This window comes from Mchenga conophoros, linkage group LG1, assembly GCF_057382185.1.
Source record: "Mchenga conophoros isolate Kocher_MC1m ecotype Shallow Benthic linkage group LG1, M_conophoros_male_GT1.1, whole genome shotgun sequence".
NCBI lineage: Eukaryota > Metazoa > Chordata > Actinopteri > Cichliformes > Cichlidae > Mchenga > Mchenga conophoros.
The window spans coordinates 31,485,612-31,503,944 of NC_140526.1; the positions used below are offsets into that span (position 1 = coordinate 31,485,612).

At 39.9% G+C, this 18,333-nt stretch overlaps 2 protein-coding genes across 3 annotated transcripts; one reads left to right on the forward strand and one right to left on the reverse strand.

Moving 5' to 3' along the window:
* Window positions 1-1,444: 1,444 nt before the first annotated feature.
* Window positions 1,445-6,014, reverse strand: psma4 (proteasome 20S subunit alpha 4). Of its 2 annotated transcripts, none has more exons than XM_085275226.1 (9): window positions 5,885-6,014; window positions 5,454-5,479; window positions 5,311-5,353; window positions 4,704-4,866; window positions 4,537-4,614; window positions 4,149-4,237; window positions 2,733-2,863; window positions 2,287-2,410; window positions 1,445-2,164 (listed from the first exon to the last, which is right to left on the reverse strand). In XM_085275226.1, exons 2-9 carry the CDS (start codon window positions 5,454-5,456, stop codon window positions 2,010-2,012), a joined length of 786 nt encoding a protein of 261 aa, XP_085131352.1. In that variant the 5' UTR covers window positions 5,457-5,479; window positions 5,885-6,014; the 3' UTR covers window positions 1,445-2,009. The 2 variants fall into 2 exon arrangements, with proteins under 2 accessions (XP_085131352.1, XP_085131360.1); XM_085275234.1 differs by having other exon boundaries at window positions 5,454-5,521; window positions 5,885-5,969.
* Window positions 6,015-7,034: 1,020 nt separating this feature from the next.
* LOC146583631 (solute carrier family 25 member 44-like) lies at window positions 7,035-17,072 on the forward strand. The gene is made up of 4 exons (XM_085275247.1): window positions 7,035-7,268; window positions 8,010-8,678; window positions 8,835-8,962; window positions 15,161-17,072. Exons 2-4 carry the CDS (start codon window positions 8,051-8,053, stop codon window positions 15,350-15,352), a joined length of 948 nt encoding a protein of 315 aa, XP_085131373.1. The 5' UTR covers window positions 7,035-7,268; window positions 8,010-8,050; the 3' UTR covers window positions 15,353-17,072.
* Window positions 17,073-18,333: the final 1,261 nt, after the last annotated feature.

Genomic DNA, 18,333 nt, shown 5'->3' on the forward strand with positions numbered 1-18,333 from the left:
AGAGACCCTCAGTAGCTCCGAGAGCTCTCCATGCAAGAAAAGGCAGAGCAATATCGACTTTGTTCTTGTCATTCCTCTTTGTCTGAGACCTTTATAACCAAAACATGAAAATCTGAAAGCCCTGGACAGCACTCTGCCATCTTGCTTTAACAATGCAGTTCAGGAGGCCATACTCGAGTCTCATTATGAACAAAGAGAAAGCCGACAGATTCAACGGGAGGGCAAATTTATGGGACAACCCCATTCTCTGTGAAGGATGCCGTCACTCCACTGTTTCTCTATTTATAGAAATCTTGCAGTATTTTTAAACCCAGTAAAATAAAGCTGCAAATCTGAACTAAACAGTGTTGATTGCTTCATTGCGCTGGTATGCAGACGCAAGGTTTCCTAAACTGTGCCACTGTCCAAACACTTGTGAATTTGAGCCTATATTATAAATAAAAATGTGCAAAAGCACTCGTGAACGAATTCTGTTGTGTACTGCTGACAGCACAATGCAATATACACAACCTTGCTTTAGCAAATATGATGGAAGAAACTGGCAATCAACAGCTGTATTAAAAACTAGGTTAGTGCAACATAATCTTTCCAGGTGATGTGAAAAGACTAAAAAGATACATATAAAATCTATCCATCTATCTATCCATCTATCTATCTATCTATATATCATAAATATCTATCTATCTATCTATCTATCTATCTATATATATATATATATATATATATATATATATATATATAAAGTTCTATAGCAAAGAATGTAAAGAAAAATAGAAATGAACAGTCCAAAACACAAACAATGACCAGAAGATTTGCTTTATTGATTGGAGCTCTGCTAAGATATTTTCGGTCTATACAGGAAGTGATGGTGTCGGTCAGCTCAACCTTCTAGTGGATATGTTCTATAGTGTTAACAACAGCTGGTTTTAGTGATCACCTACATCGTTTGTAACAAAGTTCCCTTTACTGATCACACACCAGTGATACAGGCACGGAGTTGTGTTCATATTAACCACCTGCTCTTTATACCATGCTATCCAACATATCTGAGTGTTTGTGTACACAAAATTGATGGCATAATGACAACTATTGCCCGATCACTTAGGATTATGTGTGATTTATTTTAAACTTTTACATCTGTGAGTCTGGCTCCACTGCTCTGTATTCAGCACGTCTTGTTCGCTGACTGATGACTGTTAACCAAATTGTGGTGGTTATTTTTCATAGTTTATGGTGCAAACTGAGCAGTGTTTTGAGATAAAAATGATAGAGCCATGCTACGACTCTATGAGAAGAATTAAGTGCACATGTGTTCCCTAACACAGACCAGGACATTGGCTGGAGTATATTTGAAAGGTGAACACATTCGCCATCAAGTGGTAAGCAGATCACATTACAGAGGAAGTGAGATGGAGCTGGCTGAAGGATGCGAGGCTCAATGGGCCAACAGTAAACAGAGGAAACTTTATTTTTAACGCTCAGTGTCATGGAAGAGAAGGTTATGCAAGACATGTGGTAAATATTTATCTGCCTCTCTGGGAAAACAGAGCACATAACAACTTCTATTTCTTTGAATTAATAGTCAAACTGTGATCTCGATTTTGGTGACTAGATGCGTGCTTCAACATGCTGGATTTTTTTATTTTTGAAGTGACAGTTTCACAATTAATTGCGATACTACCAAAAGTAGTAGTGTTTTCTTAGCTTCTCTTATGTTGAATAAAAAGTGTTCATCCACAAGACCGATGGCTCCATCAAGTGGCAAAAAACAAAGGGAGCTTATGACAACACAGCCATACAGATGGCCTTTAATTAACTTCAAAATTCAGCATACTGCTTATTACATTGATATTGCTCTAAAGCGTGTTTTATTGTGTAAATAAAACACGGATCACGTGTATGACATGTACAAATAAACCAACATTTCTATCAGTTTCCAAATGTTTAATGTAAAAGACAAAACAAAACAGGTTTTGGTGACACGGGTGAAAAGAAAGTTATTATTTTGCTCATTTGTCCTTTTCCTTCTGCTCCTTCTCCTTTTTGTCTTTCTCAGCCTTCGCCTCTTCGGCCTCGTGGCGCTTGATGAGTTCCTCCACTTCTTTCTGTTTCAGCACTTTTATTTTCGTCTTCCCATCTTCCCGTGTCAGGGTGGCAATCTCCACTGAAACAGTCGGTGCGAAACAGGGTTTTATTATCGTATACTATTGGCAACAAGGCAGGACCCAATTTTGGTCTACTGATAGTAAATGGAAATAACAGTAAGAAAGTCCTTTTGCGCCTCACCTTTCTCTGCCGACAGCTTGCTGACATCCATTGTTTTGTTGAGGACTTTGACAGCCAAAGCCAGAGCAGAGGACAGAGTCATCTCTCCCTCTTTGTAGTCCTGCTTCAGCATGGATACGGCAGCCTGAAGCAAAAGAAGTGAACGTGTCAAACGCCACAAGAACAGTGTATTAAAAAAAAATATGTGTATACATGTGTCACTTAGGCCTCTAGAATTTCACTAGAAAAAACAAAAACATTTAGAATATCCATTACTATATGGGTTTAACCAAACCCAAGACAAAAAAAATAAAGAAATAAAATAAAAATCAAAGAAACTAAGGTAAATAAAGGATTATCACGAGCTTCTGAGATTTAAGACTACAATCTGGTTTGCTTCCCACTACCTGGTGTATGTAATGAGATCATTTCACAGATTTTCATTATCAGAGTATTTTCAGGCTTACAGCGCTGTTGTTTCCAATGCAGGTTGCCTTCCAGCCTCCATAGTTGCCACTGGGGTCGCTTTGGTACAACTGGAAGCCGTAATGCTTATCCCAGCCCATGTAGAGGAGAGAAACACCAAATGGCCTCTTACCTGTCAAGACAAACCACACAGCTATTAGAAAATGCTAAAATACATCTTTTGTGTTTTAAGCAGAGAGGAGAGCTTCACAGATATCAGGTTTGACAAAAAAAGTATAAAAGTCAGTGTTATGAAGAGACATTTAAAGCTACAGATGTTCCTGGCAACAAATTTACTAGTCACTTAAATGACAGAAAAAAAAATCTCACTAGTTGACTAGTCTCGAATACAAAACACACTGAGAAAACACTGAAAACTGCATGCACGTTAATGGACGTAGATAAATATTTGGTGTATTTTAGTAGCTAGAAGAAACTGTTAATCACGTTTCTTGTTAATCAAATCATGTTTTAAATGTTGCTGTTATGTGTCTCACTTTGTATCATGGATGTATAACACTGCAAAAACACAAAGTGTCAGATTAGTTTGAAGAATCTTGCTAAGCTTAGCAGTGCTAGCAGCAACAGCAACATGCTAGCCTCCACACCTTGCTGTGGATTGTGGTTACACCTGGCTTTGGTTGCTGTTTCCATACACAGCTGACATACACCTGCTAATTATTTCTAAAATCAAAGTACTGCAGCATTACACGGGTTAGCATGGCTGTCCTCTTTTTACTCCCACCTCTTTCCCATTCAAAACTTCCCTTCATAGACAGACAGAGCGAGGGTGGTGCAGCTGTCTTTCAGGGGCTATAGCCATGGTTAGCAGTTGCTGGCACAGTAATGACTTTGAACCGGGAACTACAGTTGTACAATAATAAAATAAGAATATTATGTTTAACCGGTGGCATGGTGGTTAGCACTGCTGCCGCACAGCAAGAAGGTCCTGAGTTCAACTCCACCATTAAACTGGGGTCTTTCTGTATGGAGTTTGCATGTTCTCCCCATGTTTGCGTGGGTTCCCTCCAGGTACTCCGGCTTCCTCCCACAATCCAAAGACATGCACTTATTGGGGATAGGTTAACTGATTAATCTAAATTGCCCATAGTTGTGAATGTGAGTGCGAATGATTTTCTGTTTCTGTGTGTTAGCCCGCCTCTCGCCCTATGACAGCTGGGATAGGCTCCAGCACCCCCCGCAACCCTGAAAAGGATAAGCAGATGAATGGATGTTTAACTAACTAGTGTTTCTGGTGTTAAAGAGCAAGGGCAGCAGTGTTTAAATGTCTAGTTGACCAGTCAAGCACATCCCCATTTAAAACACTTTAAAAGTAAGGACTGACAATAAGTTGAGGAGATTTGCCATGGTGAGCAATGTAAAAGGCTGTGAGCATTAAAACAGACAGTGCATCTTACCTCCGAACTGTGTGTAAGCTTGCTTAATGTCACACAGAGCTGTGACCAGCTGCTCACAGGGTATTGGCTCCTGGTACTGCAATAAATACCTAAGAAGAATTCAAACTGGTTAGTGGTTGGTGTAAATGAGAGAAATGGTTAGAAACTACAGACACATGTTTAAGGCTGTAATCTCAAACTTCAGATCACCAACTATTTAACACATTTTGTGATAAAATAACTCAAGTAATAAGATTCATTTTGAAAGTGCACCAGTCTACACATATTTAGGCTTTTCTTTATTTATGGCTATGAAAACAACTGCTGGTGGTGGTTATATCAGCCTGCATTCACCATCATCCCTTTGTTTCTAATTACAGCCATAAATGTGTCTCCTTCTGAAACTCACCTCTGTGCAATTAGCCGCAGCTCATTTGTCAGTACATTAGCATCTGATGTGATCCCAGCAACGCTGCAGGCCATGTCTCTGAAAATGTGACCACAAACGCAATGTTAACCAAAAAACAAAATGAATGACTACATTTTGAAGGTAAGAATCTAGTGAAGCTCACTTACTCATTGAGTTTGTAGATCTTCTCAGAGAAGAAAACCTCATCAAGCAGTTTGTGGATGTTGCGTCTCTCTGCTGCCAACAGCACCCCGTCATTTGCTAGGATACCCAGACACGTTCCAGCGTGACCGATTGCTTCCATTGCGTACTCCACCTGATACAGGCGTCCTGTAAATTACAGTCGGGTTTTTAGGTGAACAATACTGAAAAAACAAACCCCTTTAAGACCAGTTTTTGGAAAACAGTGGCTATATAAAATACTAAAGACAAATACTTTTACAACAGTTTCACCATGGATACGAGCTCACAGGTAGCCCCTGAAGTAAAATACTAAACTCAAATTATTCATGCGTTGACCCAGAGTGTTTATTTCTTGGGGGTTGTACTAGGCTCATTAAACCACATGTTCCTGCTTTAAGTACTAGTCATGAGTTGGTGTATTTGGATAGTTTGTATTTGTTTTGAAGTTCATAGAGGGATAAAAATAACAAAAACTCAGAAGATTGTAATATTGTAATAATGTAATAATAGAATGATAGTATTGGGCCTCTTGTGTTGGATTATTTTGACCAGTATTTGGTTACAAAGTCTTAGATAAGAAATAAAACATACCCTCTGGAGAAAATATGGTTGTCCGGGAATCATATCTGCGAGACTAAAAAATAACAACAACACAAAATGAATGCCTATACTAGTTTAAAAAAAAATAAACAAACAACATTTTGAGATTTTTAAAAAGTATAACAGCTACGTACCATTTTCTCAAGTCGCTGGCAATATCCTGGAAAAGGTAAAAAGAGCAGCAGTTACAGACAGGCGTAAGCTGCAGAAGACAAGACCCACACAACGATGCCTTTTTAAAATTGACACAAGACGTATCTGAATTCAGGGATAAAGAAAGTGAACATATATTTAGCTAAAGTCAGAAACCAAAATAGGTGCTAAAAGTTTCTGAGGCTGGTTTACAAAAACAACGCGTGCTTTAATAAGCCCATGGCAGCTAGTCGGCTAACTGGTGCAGCAGAATGAATCTGCAATATCTCAGCATGCTAGCTAGCATGCTAACGAGCTAGTTCATAACAAACGAAGTCGCCAAGCTGCTCCACGACAAAAGGAAGTAAAGATGTAAAATTATGCTAGAATAACAAGTACTGTAGTGACTATATAGTAATTGTGTATTATTTACCTCGGATGAACGAGTCTAAGTTGGCGTACTTCTGCCCAGGATGAGAGGTCCACTACTTTCAGTTTGGCGTTTCCTCACAAACACCGGCGTACCGCGTCAGTGAAGTAGCCGCTCAGCAGCGCCACCTCTCAGTGGGAGGACCGATCAGTCTGTAACACAGTGCACAGCTCACTGACTGCTGGTTAGTGATGTACTTGAACACCCCCTAATGGCACTTTTAAAAATGACAACTTTACTGAAGCAAAAGTACATCCTCCTCCTTCTTTCATCTGCGCCCTCTAGGGGTAGACACAGCGGATAAACTGCCTCCTCTGTCACACCAAACCTTTGCATATGGGTTGTATGTCCTCCTGTGAGGAATTTCTCTGTTTTTCCTGCCTGGCAGCTCTATTTTTAACATTCCTAGTCCAATACACCCACTGTCACTCCTCTGCACATATCCAGGCCATCTCAGCCTTGCCTCTCTAACTTTGTCCTCAACCTGAGCTGACCGTCTAGTGTACTCATTTCTAATCCTGTCCATTCTGGTCACTCCCAGTGAAAAACGTAAACTTTGCCACCTCCATCTCTTTATTGTCAGCAACACTGTTTTGCAGCAATCTTGTAAACATACCCTTTCACTTTTGCTGCCATGTTTTTCTCACAAATAGTCACTGTCTTGTGCAGAAGCAAAAATACTAAATGACGTCTGAGCCATGGCACATGACACAGTTTAGAGTCATAAGGTCATTAGGTATGTTTTTACATGTTGTGGGTCATTGTTGTCATTGAGTTGAACTATTCTTCTGTTTTCAGTTATACTTTTTTCCCCTTTTCTTTCTTTCTTTCCTTCTTTCTTTCTTTAGATTGTAAATATTTGCTTTTATTAATTTGGTAAAAATCAATGGAACACCAAGATTATAATATCCTTAGGAACATATTTTATACCATGGATGGTCAATAAATTAAACCAAGTCGCGTTCACTATAATAAACGCTACTTAAACTAATATCAGAAACTGGGCCCTGATAAAGTATATATTCAAAACAAAATTCGGGTAAGTTGCCCTTTCTTGCCTCTTGAACTTGCTGAAATACATTTACTACTCCAGCCCTGGTGGTGCGCGACAGTAACGAGACAGCTGAAATATCCGGAAGCGTAAAGTAAAAGAAAGCGAAGAAGACACTTTGCATGTGATTGGCTGTTTGAACAGCATGGCGTTTGAATGGGAGCAGGAAGATCTCGGAGAGTTAGCCGACTAGCTTGGAAGTTAGCCAACTCCGTGTTTTCTTGTCTTTCACCCACGCTAGCTTTAGTTACACATTCCCAGTCGTTTGTTGACGCGATGTTTCATGCTCGACTTACACTAAGCAGATGACTCTGAAATAAACACATGTCCGAATAGGTAAGTAGTCACGAAGCTAGTTAACGTTCAACCAATGCTAACATCGTTTACCCCGGGGCTAGCGCGGCTTAAGCTAAAATATGTTAGCTAACAACGCTAAACCAGTAGGTGGCAACTGGCACGTTTTGTGAAGCTCTTGGCTTGCTCAGTGTGTTAGTTGCTATATTAGGTTTACGTGTTGTTTTCAGATGAAACACTGGCGCTTCAGTTGACTCCACGTTTACTCAGAAACGCGGTGTCCTCTGATACCGGGGTCAGCTACATTCTCCTATAATGTGTACATATATAATCAGACATTTGTAAGAGCATGATAGTACAGTTTTTACTTAAGACACTTATTTCTTTAGAAACAGCCTTTTAGCTTTGATTTGCTAGTGTCAGCATGACCCTTGAACTCATTCGTAGATAACTGGATGTAAGTTAAACATTACTGCTCAAGGAGAAGTAACAACCAGTTTTGTATTAAAGGCATTTCGTAATATATTTAGGTAATATTAGGAATGACAAAATGGTACAAGATCGCCTAAATTGGAGAGGTTATTATTGCATCCAGGAGGATTTTCATGAAGTTTCTGCACTTGCCCTTCATCTCCAGAATACAGTGTCTAAAAGAGTTTCAGAACACAAAATGTTTGCCAGTTTTTCATTTTGAATATAAAAAAAACCCCCACACAGTTTCTTTTAGCTGCCACTTTAAAGACAGTTCTGTTTTCTTTCCTTTTTTTTCCCTCCGTGTGTTAGACAAGAATCCGTCTGATGAGGGGGCACCTACAGCTGTCAGGATGCAGCAGAAAAGGAACATCCAGATCATCGAATGGGAGGACCTCGACAAAAAGAAGTTCTACTCCTTCGGGTTGTTCATGACTATGACAATCCGGGCCACAGTCTACCCGGCCACTCTGATCCGGACTCGACTACAAGTGCAGAAGGGCAAGTCACTCTATGGCGGCACCTTCGATGCCTTCTTCAAGATCCTGCGGGTGGAGGGCGTACGAGGCCTGTATCGTGGCTTCATGGTCAACACCTTCACCCTCATCTCAGGCCAAGCGTACATAACCACCTATGAGCTGGTGAGGAAGTACGTTTCGCAGTATTCAGAGGACAACACCGTCAAGTCACTGGTGGCGGGGGGCTCGGCCTCCCTGGTCGCTCAGAGCATCACTGTTCCCATTGACGTCATATCTCAGCAGCTGATGATGCAGGGCCAAGGGCAGCACCTCACACGCTTTCGGCTTGACTCAAACACTGAGACTGGAAAGCCAAAGAAAGTGTTTGGCCAAACCAGGAACATTATTGCCCAGATTTTTGCTGCTGATGGGTTTAGGGGTTTCTACAGGGGATATGTGGCTTCTTTACTCACCTATATACCGAACAGTGCTGTGTGGTGGCCTTTCTATCACTTTTATGCTGGTAAGTGGAAGCTATAGTGCAGTTTCTTGACTTTGAGGCTGTAAGTCTGTCTTATCTTTTGTGTCTTCATTATTTTAGTAAATTTGTAGTGTGAATGAATGCTTCATGGCCTCAACATGTGATTAATACCATATCTGCATGTGTAATGTTCTGCAGAGCAACTCTCTAAACTGGCTCCCAGCGACTGTCCTCATCTGATCTTACAAGCCATGGCTGGACCACTAGCTGCTGCTACTGCCTCTACTGTCACCAATCCAATGGATGTGGTCAGAGCCCGAGTCCAGGTAGGGCTGCTCAATTAATCGAATTTTAATCACGATTACAATCTGGGCTTTCAACGATCATTAAAAATGACTGAGCCGATTATTAGCCCCTCCCTCGTGCTTTACTCTCGCGCTGCTCCGTGTGGCAAATCGAGCGCACCTCTCTGCATTTTGAACACGCGTCACAACAATTAAGAGGACCCAAGGGAAGCTCGGAAAGCTAAGCAGAAGTTATTCGGAGAGGAGAGTGACTGCCGGTGGTTGAAAAGAGAGGTAAAAAAAAACTTCAGTGGTGTGGAAACATTGTGGGTTCGCGGAGTCAGACGTGGATCAAGTAGACATAGTGTGTAAACTTTGCTACAGTGTCGTAGCTGCACCACAGAGCAACACTGCAAAGTTCACTAAACATAGAGGTTTACATTTTTCATTAATTTTTTATATTGCAAACATTTGCACTGTTATCAGTATTTGCACACTATTTTATATTATTTTTTAAAGTCATTATTCAATACATTGTTATTGTTAACCCTTTAAATCCCTGTAGAACCAGAACCGCGTAAGCTAGCGCAATAATTTGTTTTGCATATGCGCGAAGCAGCGGTATTTGAAAAAAATAGAGTGCATCGCAAATCTGGACCCATATGAAATACGGCAGTGGAGTAAAGACCCAGACGACTTGCCGCCACTGTCCTACCCCGATATCTTCACCTATCTTGTTTGTGGAGTAAGCGCTTACACTGCGAACCAGTTTCGTAATTACAAGTCACTGGAGGCGCATATCCAATTTACAAATGGCTGGGTGCAAGATTTGGCTATTTTCAAGCCGCCAAACTCTGAGTACGTCATCATTCATACCAAGGTAAGTCAGCTGGAGTGCATCGAGTGAAATAGCCATTTTCCACCCCCCACCATAATTAATGTTATACATTTATCATTAAACTGCTAAAATATCGTTATCATATTATGTGCCCATAATTGTAAAGTAGATGCAAATTAACACATTGATAATCGGGCAAATTATTAACGCCAATTTGTGTCCTCCCTGTCTCCTCCTGCGAATCTTTACATAGCACATATGTCTGCAAAGTCACTCCATTCGATGTTTGATCGCAATTTCTATAACTTCCGAGACCACCAACGATAATATTATTCAGCTATAAAGTGTGATGTGAACATATTTAGAACTTACCGGAATGAAAATGTCTTGAGCACACCAGCTGATATCTGGAGACGTAACAGAACTTGATATCAGCTCGTCTCACAGCTGCTATCGAGGCTAGACGCCTTCGTTTGGTAATATCCGATACATGAGCTCCTTCATGTTGCTTCCAGGTTGGGAACGCATAAAAAGACAATCCAAACTTATTCCCGTGCCGGTCGTAAGATCGAACATTGCAGCCGAGCACACAGCAAGTACGAACCATGGCTATGCTTTCGCTCCTTACTTAGACCCCCAAAATGGCGGATCGGGCCAAAATCCTTTCCACGCCCACCCCCGTGACATCACGCTCCAAAGCCCTATTCCAGAAACAGGCTTTGCCGATCTGATCAGCTGTTCATAACACTTCCCACATTGAAACAGACGTCAGAGCGAACTATCGCATGTCTGCCATTTCCTGTCCGAAACCGGAAGTGACGTCATTTTCGCAGGAAATGTAGTTTTTTACTTGTAGGCCTTAAAAGCATATACTGGTGTTTTTATAGGTCATGTTTGACTCTATACTTTTCTGAATAGTTTCTGGGATGCTTAGAACTCGAATTGCACTGCTGGAAATTTTTAAAATTTTGATGGATATGCTGTTTTCTTTGCAAATTTTCATCATATGTTTGTTTTTCCTGCAGTATATAGAAATTGCTGTATCTCCAAAATAAAACTATGAAGACACTCAAAATAAATTTCCTGTGGTGGGAAACTATTTTTTGCAACTTTTTTGTATTTAAAGTTTTGAGGGATAAGCCTCTTAAATTTCCCCAAGTAGAAATATATGTAAAAAAAAAACCAAACAAAAGCGATTTTCAATTTTTTTGTAGTTTATTGCACTTTTTTGCAATTAATGTAATTACTATGGACTTAATGCATACATATTATTAAAATATGGGCTATAACAGTTGTATTGATGTATAGCAACTTGAAATGCTCACTTGAAATGGCACTACAGCATGTAAAAAAAAAAATAATATAAGCTCTGGTGGACTTGGTTCTATAGTAGGTCTTAAAGGGTTAAATAAATATCGTCAAATAATCGAGATCTCAATTTCAGTGAAAATAATCGTGATTATAATTTTTGCCATAATCGAGCAGCCCCAAGTCCAGGTAAGCTATTATATTTCTCACCAAATACAAATGTTGGAAGTATAGACTGTATATAAGGGAAAACTGCTTCCTGTCGAATGGCATACAGGTGGTGGCACCTTTGGTTGCAAAAAGAAGTCTGTGTGAAAATGACCCTTCCTATTCTTTATCACCAGCAGGATTGCCTGTGCTTCCAGCTTTGCATATCCATTTTTTAATGCTGGTAGAAATGCAACCAAATAAGTTAGAGCATTATTTTTTTTGCATATAAAACTCCAGGAGTTGTGCTTATATCGTGCCTTCAGCGTGTCCCAGACCGCTGTTTCCTTCTGCTAATGTCAATCACGTGAAAAGCATGTGCAACAACAAAAACATTATAATGCTGATGCAGGTGTTTTATCAATATGATCAGCTGTTCACAGCGCTTCCTGTGTCGCAATATATATCACCACGTTTTCATCATAAACTGTTAAATGTTTTCATGAGTGCCAATAACTGCGAAAACAAAAAGATGTAATTCCTCCCCCCCTTTTTTCCCTCTCCAAGGCTTATCACAGCTTCACTTGTGTTATTAAAAAGTCATGTTTGACTTTTGTGCCTTAGAAGTTTGAATGCACTTTTGGAAATGGTCTGTGTTGATGTGCATGCATACGTTTTGCATATTGGCCACAATATACATTTATTTTCATTTTTGCTGCAGGTTATAGCAAGAGTACCTCAAAATGAAGTTATGAATAATGTGTTTAAAAAAACATTTTAAGCTTTTTGGTGGTCTGTTGCACTTTTAAGCAATTTATTTAGTCTCTCTGGACTTATTGCAAACATATGATTAAAATTTAGGATATAGAAGTTATATTTATGTATAGCAAGTTGAATGTGTTGCAAAAAATGGCACTAAAGTCAAAGTTAGCTTTATCTTCAAAAACCATATGTACAGATTATACACAGGAATTTTAAATTGCAGCGCTCCCACGGCCCTCAGTGTTACACTAAACAAACATAAACATTTTATATACACAACAGAGTCCAACACAATCCACTTGTTTGAAGTCAAGAGTTCATGTGCATAAGTCAACTGCACATTTCTATGTGAAGCTTGCATGTTCCCTCTGTGCTTATGTGGCCTTCTTGCCCACATGGCTGCCTTGCCACAGTCCAAAAACACCCATGCTAGCATAAATAGTAGTTATAAATTGGCTGTAGGTGTAAATGTGAAGAGTTGTCTGGGTGTGTGTGTTACAGTTGAATCCTTGTAGAGTCTGTGATGTAACGTACACATGTGGCCGAGGCTGTTACCAGCATTCATACCTGCGGGTGTTAACCACCTTGTAATTATGTCCAGGTGTCTTATATGCGATGGCAGCCTTGATAGAAACAAATCTATAAAGTCATTATAAATAATGCTGTGATTATTAGGTGAGGTGGTGATGGTTCTGTCACTGATAAACTGAAGAACTGCAGAGAAAATGTAGCCAGAAATGCACAGGAGGGATCGAAAGTACAGAAAAGGCCGATTACACTGGTTGCTCCATTGATGTGACGTGTAGTTACATTTCCAGAGAGGTGCATGTCATGTCGGGTTATGCCATGGGTGATAGTGTAGAGTTTCAGAGGTGTTTGTGGTTATGACATACCTACAGTGATGTTTCAATGCAGAAGTCAAAATCAGCTATTAGCCCAGTGACAAATTGGCAACCTGTCCGAGGCGTCGTCCCCCTCCACCACCCTTTAATGGATGGTCTCATTTGAGTCAAACATGATCAGGAAATGTCATTTATTTATTTATTTATTTTGGATCGGTGCTATTCTTCTTTAAGTTCTCTCTAAACCATAGATGATCTGGTAGCCCTTACTTCAAGACCAGGGCCCTATTTCAGGAAGCCGGTTTAGTGCAAACTCTGAGTAAGTATACCCTGAGTTAACGAAAACTCTGGGTTTTCGGTTTCACAAAGCGAGTTTAGATTAATTCTGAGTGAGTTACTATGACGACACACTCCGTGAAGCTAACCTGCCCCCTAGCAGATTTACTTCAACTAACCCTGACCTTCTCCGCCTCTTTGTCAGAAACCTGACTGTAGGAAGTGTCAGACATGGCGTGCTCCTTCCTTGAAGAGCCAGCAGATGTTGAAGCCCAAATTCTCCGCAGAGCTCTCCGCCGGGAGAGAGTGATTAGAGCGCGTTTGGACATTTTATCATTTCCTGATGATTTTCTGTGTGAACGTTACAGTTTTTCAGCACAATCTATAATTTATTTGAATAACATCCTCAGGCCTAATATTGCTCATGTGACACATCGTGGACATGCTCTCAGTTCTGTACATATTATTTGTATTGCACTTCGGTTTTTTGCAAACGGGAGCTTTCTGTATAATATTGGTGACGCTGAGCACGTTTCCAAGGCTACCGTCAGTCAGGCAGTCAGGAATGTTACAGTTGCACTGAAACGTCTCCTGTACTGGTTTGTGGTGTTCCCCGGTCATAGACCCACAAGATTCATCAAAGAGGGATGCCACAAAATTGCAGGTATCAGGATGAACGAAACTTAATTCATGATGTGGTGATACTTGGACTACTACTTACATTTTGCATTTATTCTCACGGTTCCCAGGCGTGATTGGCTGTACAGATGGCACTCACATTCCAATCATTGCTCCTTCAGTAAATGAAGGAGACTATGTGAACAGGAAGTCTTTCCACAGCATTAATGTACAGGTACATAGTTCCCTGTAGCATTTCAAACTAACAAATTATTTCATTATTAGTAATGGATGCTAATTTGTGTTCTCTGCACTGTGAAGATCATATGTGATGCTGCCAACATTATCACAAATGTGGAAGCCAAGTGGCCAGGCTCTGTGAGTGGTGGTGGTGGAGGACCCCCACCTGTTTTTCGGGCCTCCGCTTTTTTTTCTGTTGGCTATAACGGGTCACATTTGAGCATACAGAGTAAGCAAATATGTACTTGTAATGTGCTCAGATAATGTCAATAAGTGCTTACAGAGGGGAAATTAATGTAGCCTCTAACTGCAATTGATTTACATCGGACAAACAGACCAAGCACTATGGCTCATAATACAATTACACCTTACTTGTTTGGACTATATTTTTATATTTCATTTTTACTTGCTGCCAGGAACGTTTGGGGCCTGTTGGGTTGCACCTGCGCTCACATCACATCACAAAATCAAATGTATGAAATACAAAATAAAATATAATAAAATAACGTGTTAAATGGGTGGAAATCCCTAGATCAATGTTTAAATTAACACTCACGCATCGACTCTGTCGGCTTTGTTTTGCCATGCATGCTCTCTTTCTTTTGCAGCTGAGGCTGTGTTACTTTTTTTCCGCAAAATTTGCATGTTATCGGCATATGCTGCCATCAGAATTTCGGCCTCAAGCGCTGTAAAATACATTGACCGCGCCTTCTTTCCCTCCGTCTCCATGGTGACTCGCTCAATCTGTGCTCCACTAATCAGGGCTTTATGTATCCTCGTGCGTGCGCTTAACTTGGGGTTAAAGCAACTCCGCGTTGACTGAACTAATTGTTATCAGCCTTTCTGAAACCGAATATTCAGAGTTGGACAGTTCGGGGTTACTCAACCCTGAGTATCGTTTTTCACTCGGGGTTTTCTAAACCGGCTTCCTGAAATAGGGCCCAGGTCCAGCTTGTAAAACAAACAAACAAACAAAAAAAAAACATGACCAAAGAGTAAAACTTTATTTTGACAATGACTCACAATTTTATTTTTTTTATTTTTTTGAACTAACTCGCAGTTTCTCCCTTAAAGCGTAAATATTACATTACTAAACGAAAATAAGGAAATGTTTGCCTTGACTGACTAGATTAAACACATTACCCAGCCCTACTCTTAGCTGTGATGTTTGTGTGGTTCTAAATGGTAATGGGATTTGTATGTGTTTAGGTTGAAGGGAGGAACTCCATCATTGAGACGTTCAGGGAGCTGATCAAAGAGGAGGGCTTCTGGGGATTGACCAAAGGACTGTCTGCACGCATCATTTCATCCACACCCACCGCCATCGTCATGGTGGTTGGCTATGAGACACTAAAGAAACTGAGTTTGCGACCAGAGCTGGTGGATTCAAGACACTGGTAGACGATATCTGGAGAGACAATATAAGGACCAGTTTGTTGTGCCACTTGTAGCCCTCAACCCTAATTTAGACTTTGTGTGTAAGTACTGAGTGAAAAAGGATTTGCTTTAATTGCATTTAACAGCCCTGGGGTCAAAATGGAGTAATTTAAATACACACTATGAATTCTAATCTTCAAACTTCAAACCAACTTCAAACAAACAAACCAGTAACCTTAACATGAATTACCTGGTTATTAAGAATATTAACCAGGTTTACAGTTTTTATGTGTTGCCGATTAACAGAACCTGCTGCTGTTTGGTACGAATTAAAGGGGTGATGCCATTTTGTTTCAGTAATGGCGAGGGCATGGAAGATAATGCAGCCTAATGGGACTTACTTTATATATTTACTTTATATATTTGATCCTCATGTGTTGGCATTTTGATGATTGAAAGTCTTGTTTGAGGACCTTTGCTGTGGAGAGTTGATTGCTGACAGTTATGTTTGATCATTTGTGTGAATAACCAGATGGTTACTGTAGTAACCTGTGTTTGTGCTCTTCTAAAAAAAGCCAAGATGTGTTTTGATGATGGTTTGGATGAAGTTCATTTAACTGGCGATGACGCATTCACATCAGCAGTAAATAAATCTTTCCCAAGTGTTTGTGTCCTTATGTTCACCAGACTGGCTTTTATCTCCGTTTGAAGTTCCTTTTTCTTGGCCTTTTTTTGTTGTTGTTTTTTTTTAAACCTGCCTTTTTAATGCGAATGCTTTTTAAAGCTGTGTGCATCAGCCAGGTTGCATTCAAACATTTCACTTTAGAATCTACAATGTGACAGATTTTTATTTTGATTCAAAGTCCTCATGCACTTGACACGATCCAAAACATGGTACATATACCGTATAATGTTTTATTTACACTTTTTACTGACTTTACTGAGGGGTTTTATTAGCAGTGTTGAAAATATCACTGTGATCAAGCTGGTTAGTAAAAGGCTCATTTAGTGTTTTGTTATCTAACAGGAAGGCGACTACAAGTGAAATCTTTCCATTATGCTCGGGCTGTGACTCTAACCTGGTTGTGAACTAACTGCTGTTTCGCTATTGTGACAGTATATGTGCAATAATGTGAATGCTTTGTCCATTTCAGCACAATGTATTTGTATGTTTCCTCTAAGCTGTGTGAATTTTAAAAAGACCTAAATTCTTATTTTTTCAGGTTTATTTTCTTTTGGGGAATATGGTGACAAACATTTGCTTAAGAGGAGTAACTTTGGGCTCACAGAGGTGTTTTTAGTTGCACTTTGTAGAAGGTAGTCAATTACAAAACAAAACATTTATTTTAAATAATCTGAAATGGTCAGATTGTAGAAAGGATTCTAAGACAGGAGAAGGTAACGTGTCTAAACGTTTAGGTGGAGCCATAACTGTCCATGTGTTAAGTTACGCGTACGTCTGCTGTGTTGGAATAACTCACGGGATCCCAGTTGGACTTTGGAATGAACCAAAACTAAGACTCCATATGGATGAGCTGGGAATTCATGCAAAATGGTTTTTTAAGATTAATACTTTTTTCCCCATTTTCATTTATGCAGCCTCGAGTGACTAATGAAAGTGATATATTTTTGTCTTTTACTGTAAATCTAAACCTGATTATGTCACGCAGAATACACCTGGGTTCATATCATGTGTCAGTGTGTCTTCAGGTATTTGTTCAATAAAACATAAGAGCTATAAAAAGGAGTCTGTCAGTTATTATAGTTTTTTCTTTTTGGGGGGGGGGTGTTTCTACTTGAATCTTTGACTTTGCTTTTAATCCAGTAGTTTCCATATTGGGTTTTCTTGTTTCTGTTCAGTTTTTATTTATTTCCAGTTTAATTTTTGATTAGTTTCAGTGTTGGCTTTAGTGTTGTTATTGTTTTTTATCTTAGTTATTCAAGGAAATAATCTCACTGAGATTAAAATCTTTTTAATTATTATTGTAATGAGGGTGCATGTCAATATTGTGCATTCCTGTGTACGGTCCTCGGGGAGTTCAACGTGCAGATAAGAGGGTCTGATGGGACAATGTGTTTCCTTGATGTTCACCTAACCGTAAGGCATCCATAGATCTTATCCAAGGTGACGCTCTGGCACCAAAGGTCATATCTCATTATGTTAGTTAGATAATGAGATGAAAGGATCTACTTTGCAAAGTCCACTGGGTTTAAATGGTGTTATTCCCAATAGAATAGCTTTGCAAATATTTTAGTGTGAAGACTGGAATCCTTGTTATCATAATAATAAAAGTGCTAGTGTACAGTCACACGTTCTCAGTTCTTCAGAAAGGTCACTGGAGACCTACACGAGTGAAAAACCCTGACTCTTTAAGATCAGATTAAACAGATTGCAGCACCAACGCAACTGACACGTACGTTAAAAAGCTCAATTTGCATGAGCTGGACAACAGATGGCAAAAGGCAATGCTCTTACAGCGTACACTCTTCCCTCTGAGCCTGTCACACATCCTCCAACTGTCTCTCTATGCCAAACAAAACGTTCACTTTCCCTTTGAAAATAAAGCCACCCAGAGACCAACGGACAAATCTACTGATGAATGAAACAAACAAGGAGGCCGAGTGAAGACGGCAGAGGCCTCCTTTGAGCTGACACTTCCTGGTGGGATGACAGAGTGCTCCCTGTTCTGAGCTATACATTAATTATCAAGCCATGTCTGGGAGGCATTTTGTCAAAAAGATTGATGAGGGGCCGTCAGACGGAGAACAAATCTGACTTGGCCAGGGTTAAAGGGAGGGCCCCTCATTCTCATGGGATGTATTGGTGGAAGCTGTGTAGGGTGTGTGGTGCACTGAAAGCATCCACATGAGCGTGGTATTGAAAAGACGATTACACAAGAATGTTGTTTGATATGTGAAGAGAGGGCAAATAGTGACCACAAAGGAGTTTTATTACATAAGTCTATGTCTCATCTTCAGCGAAAGTGATGAGATGATGATGTGTT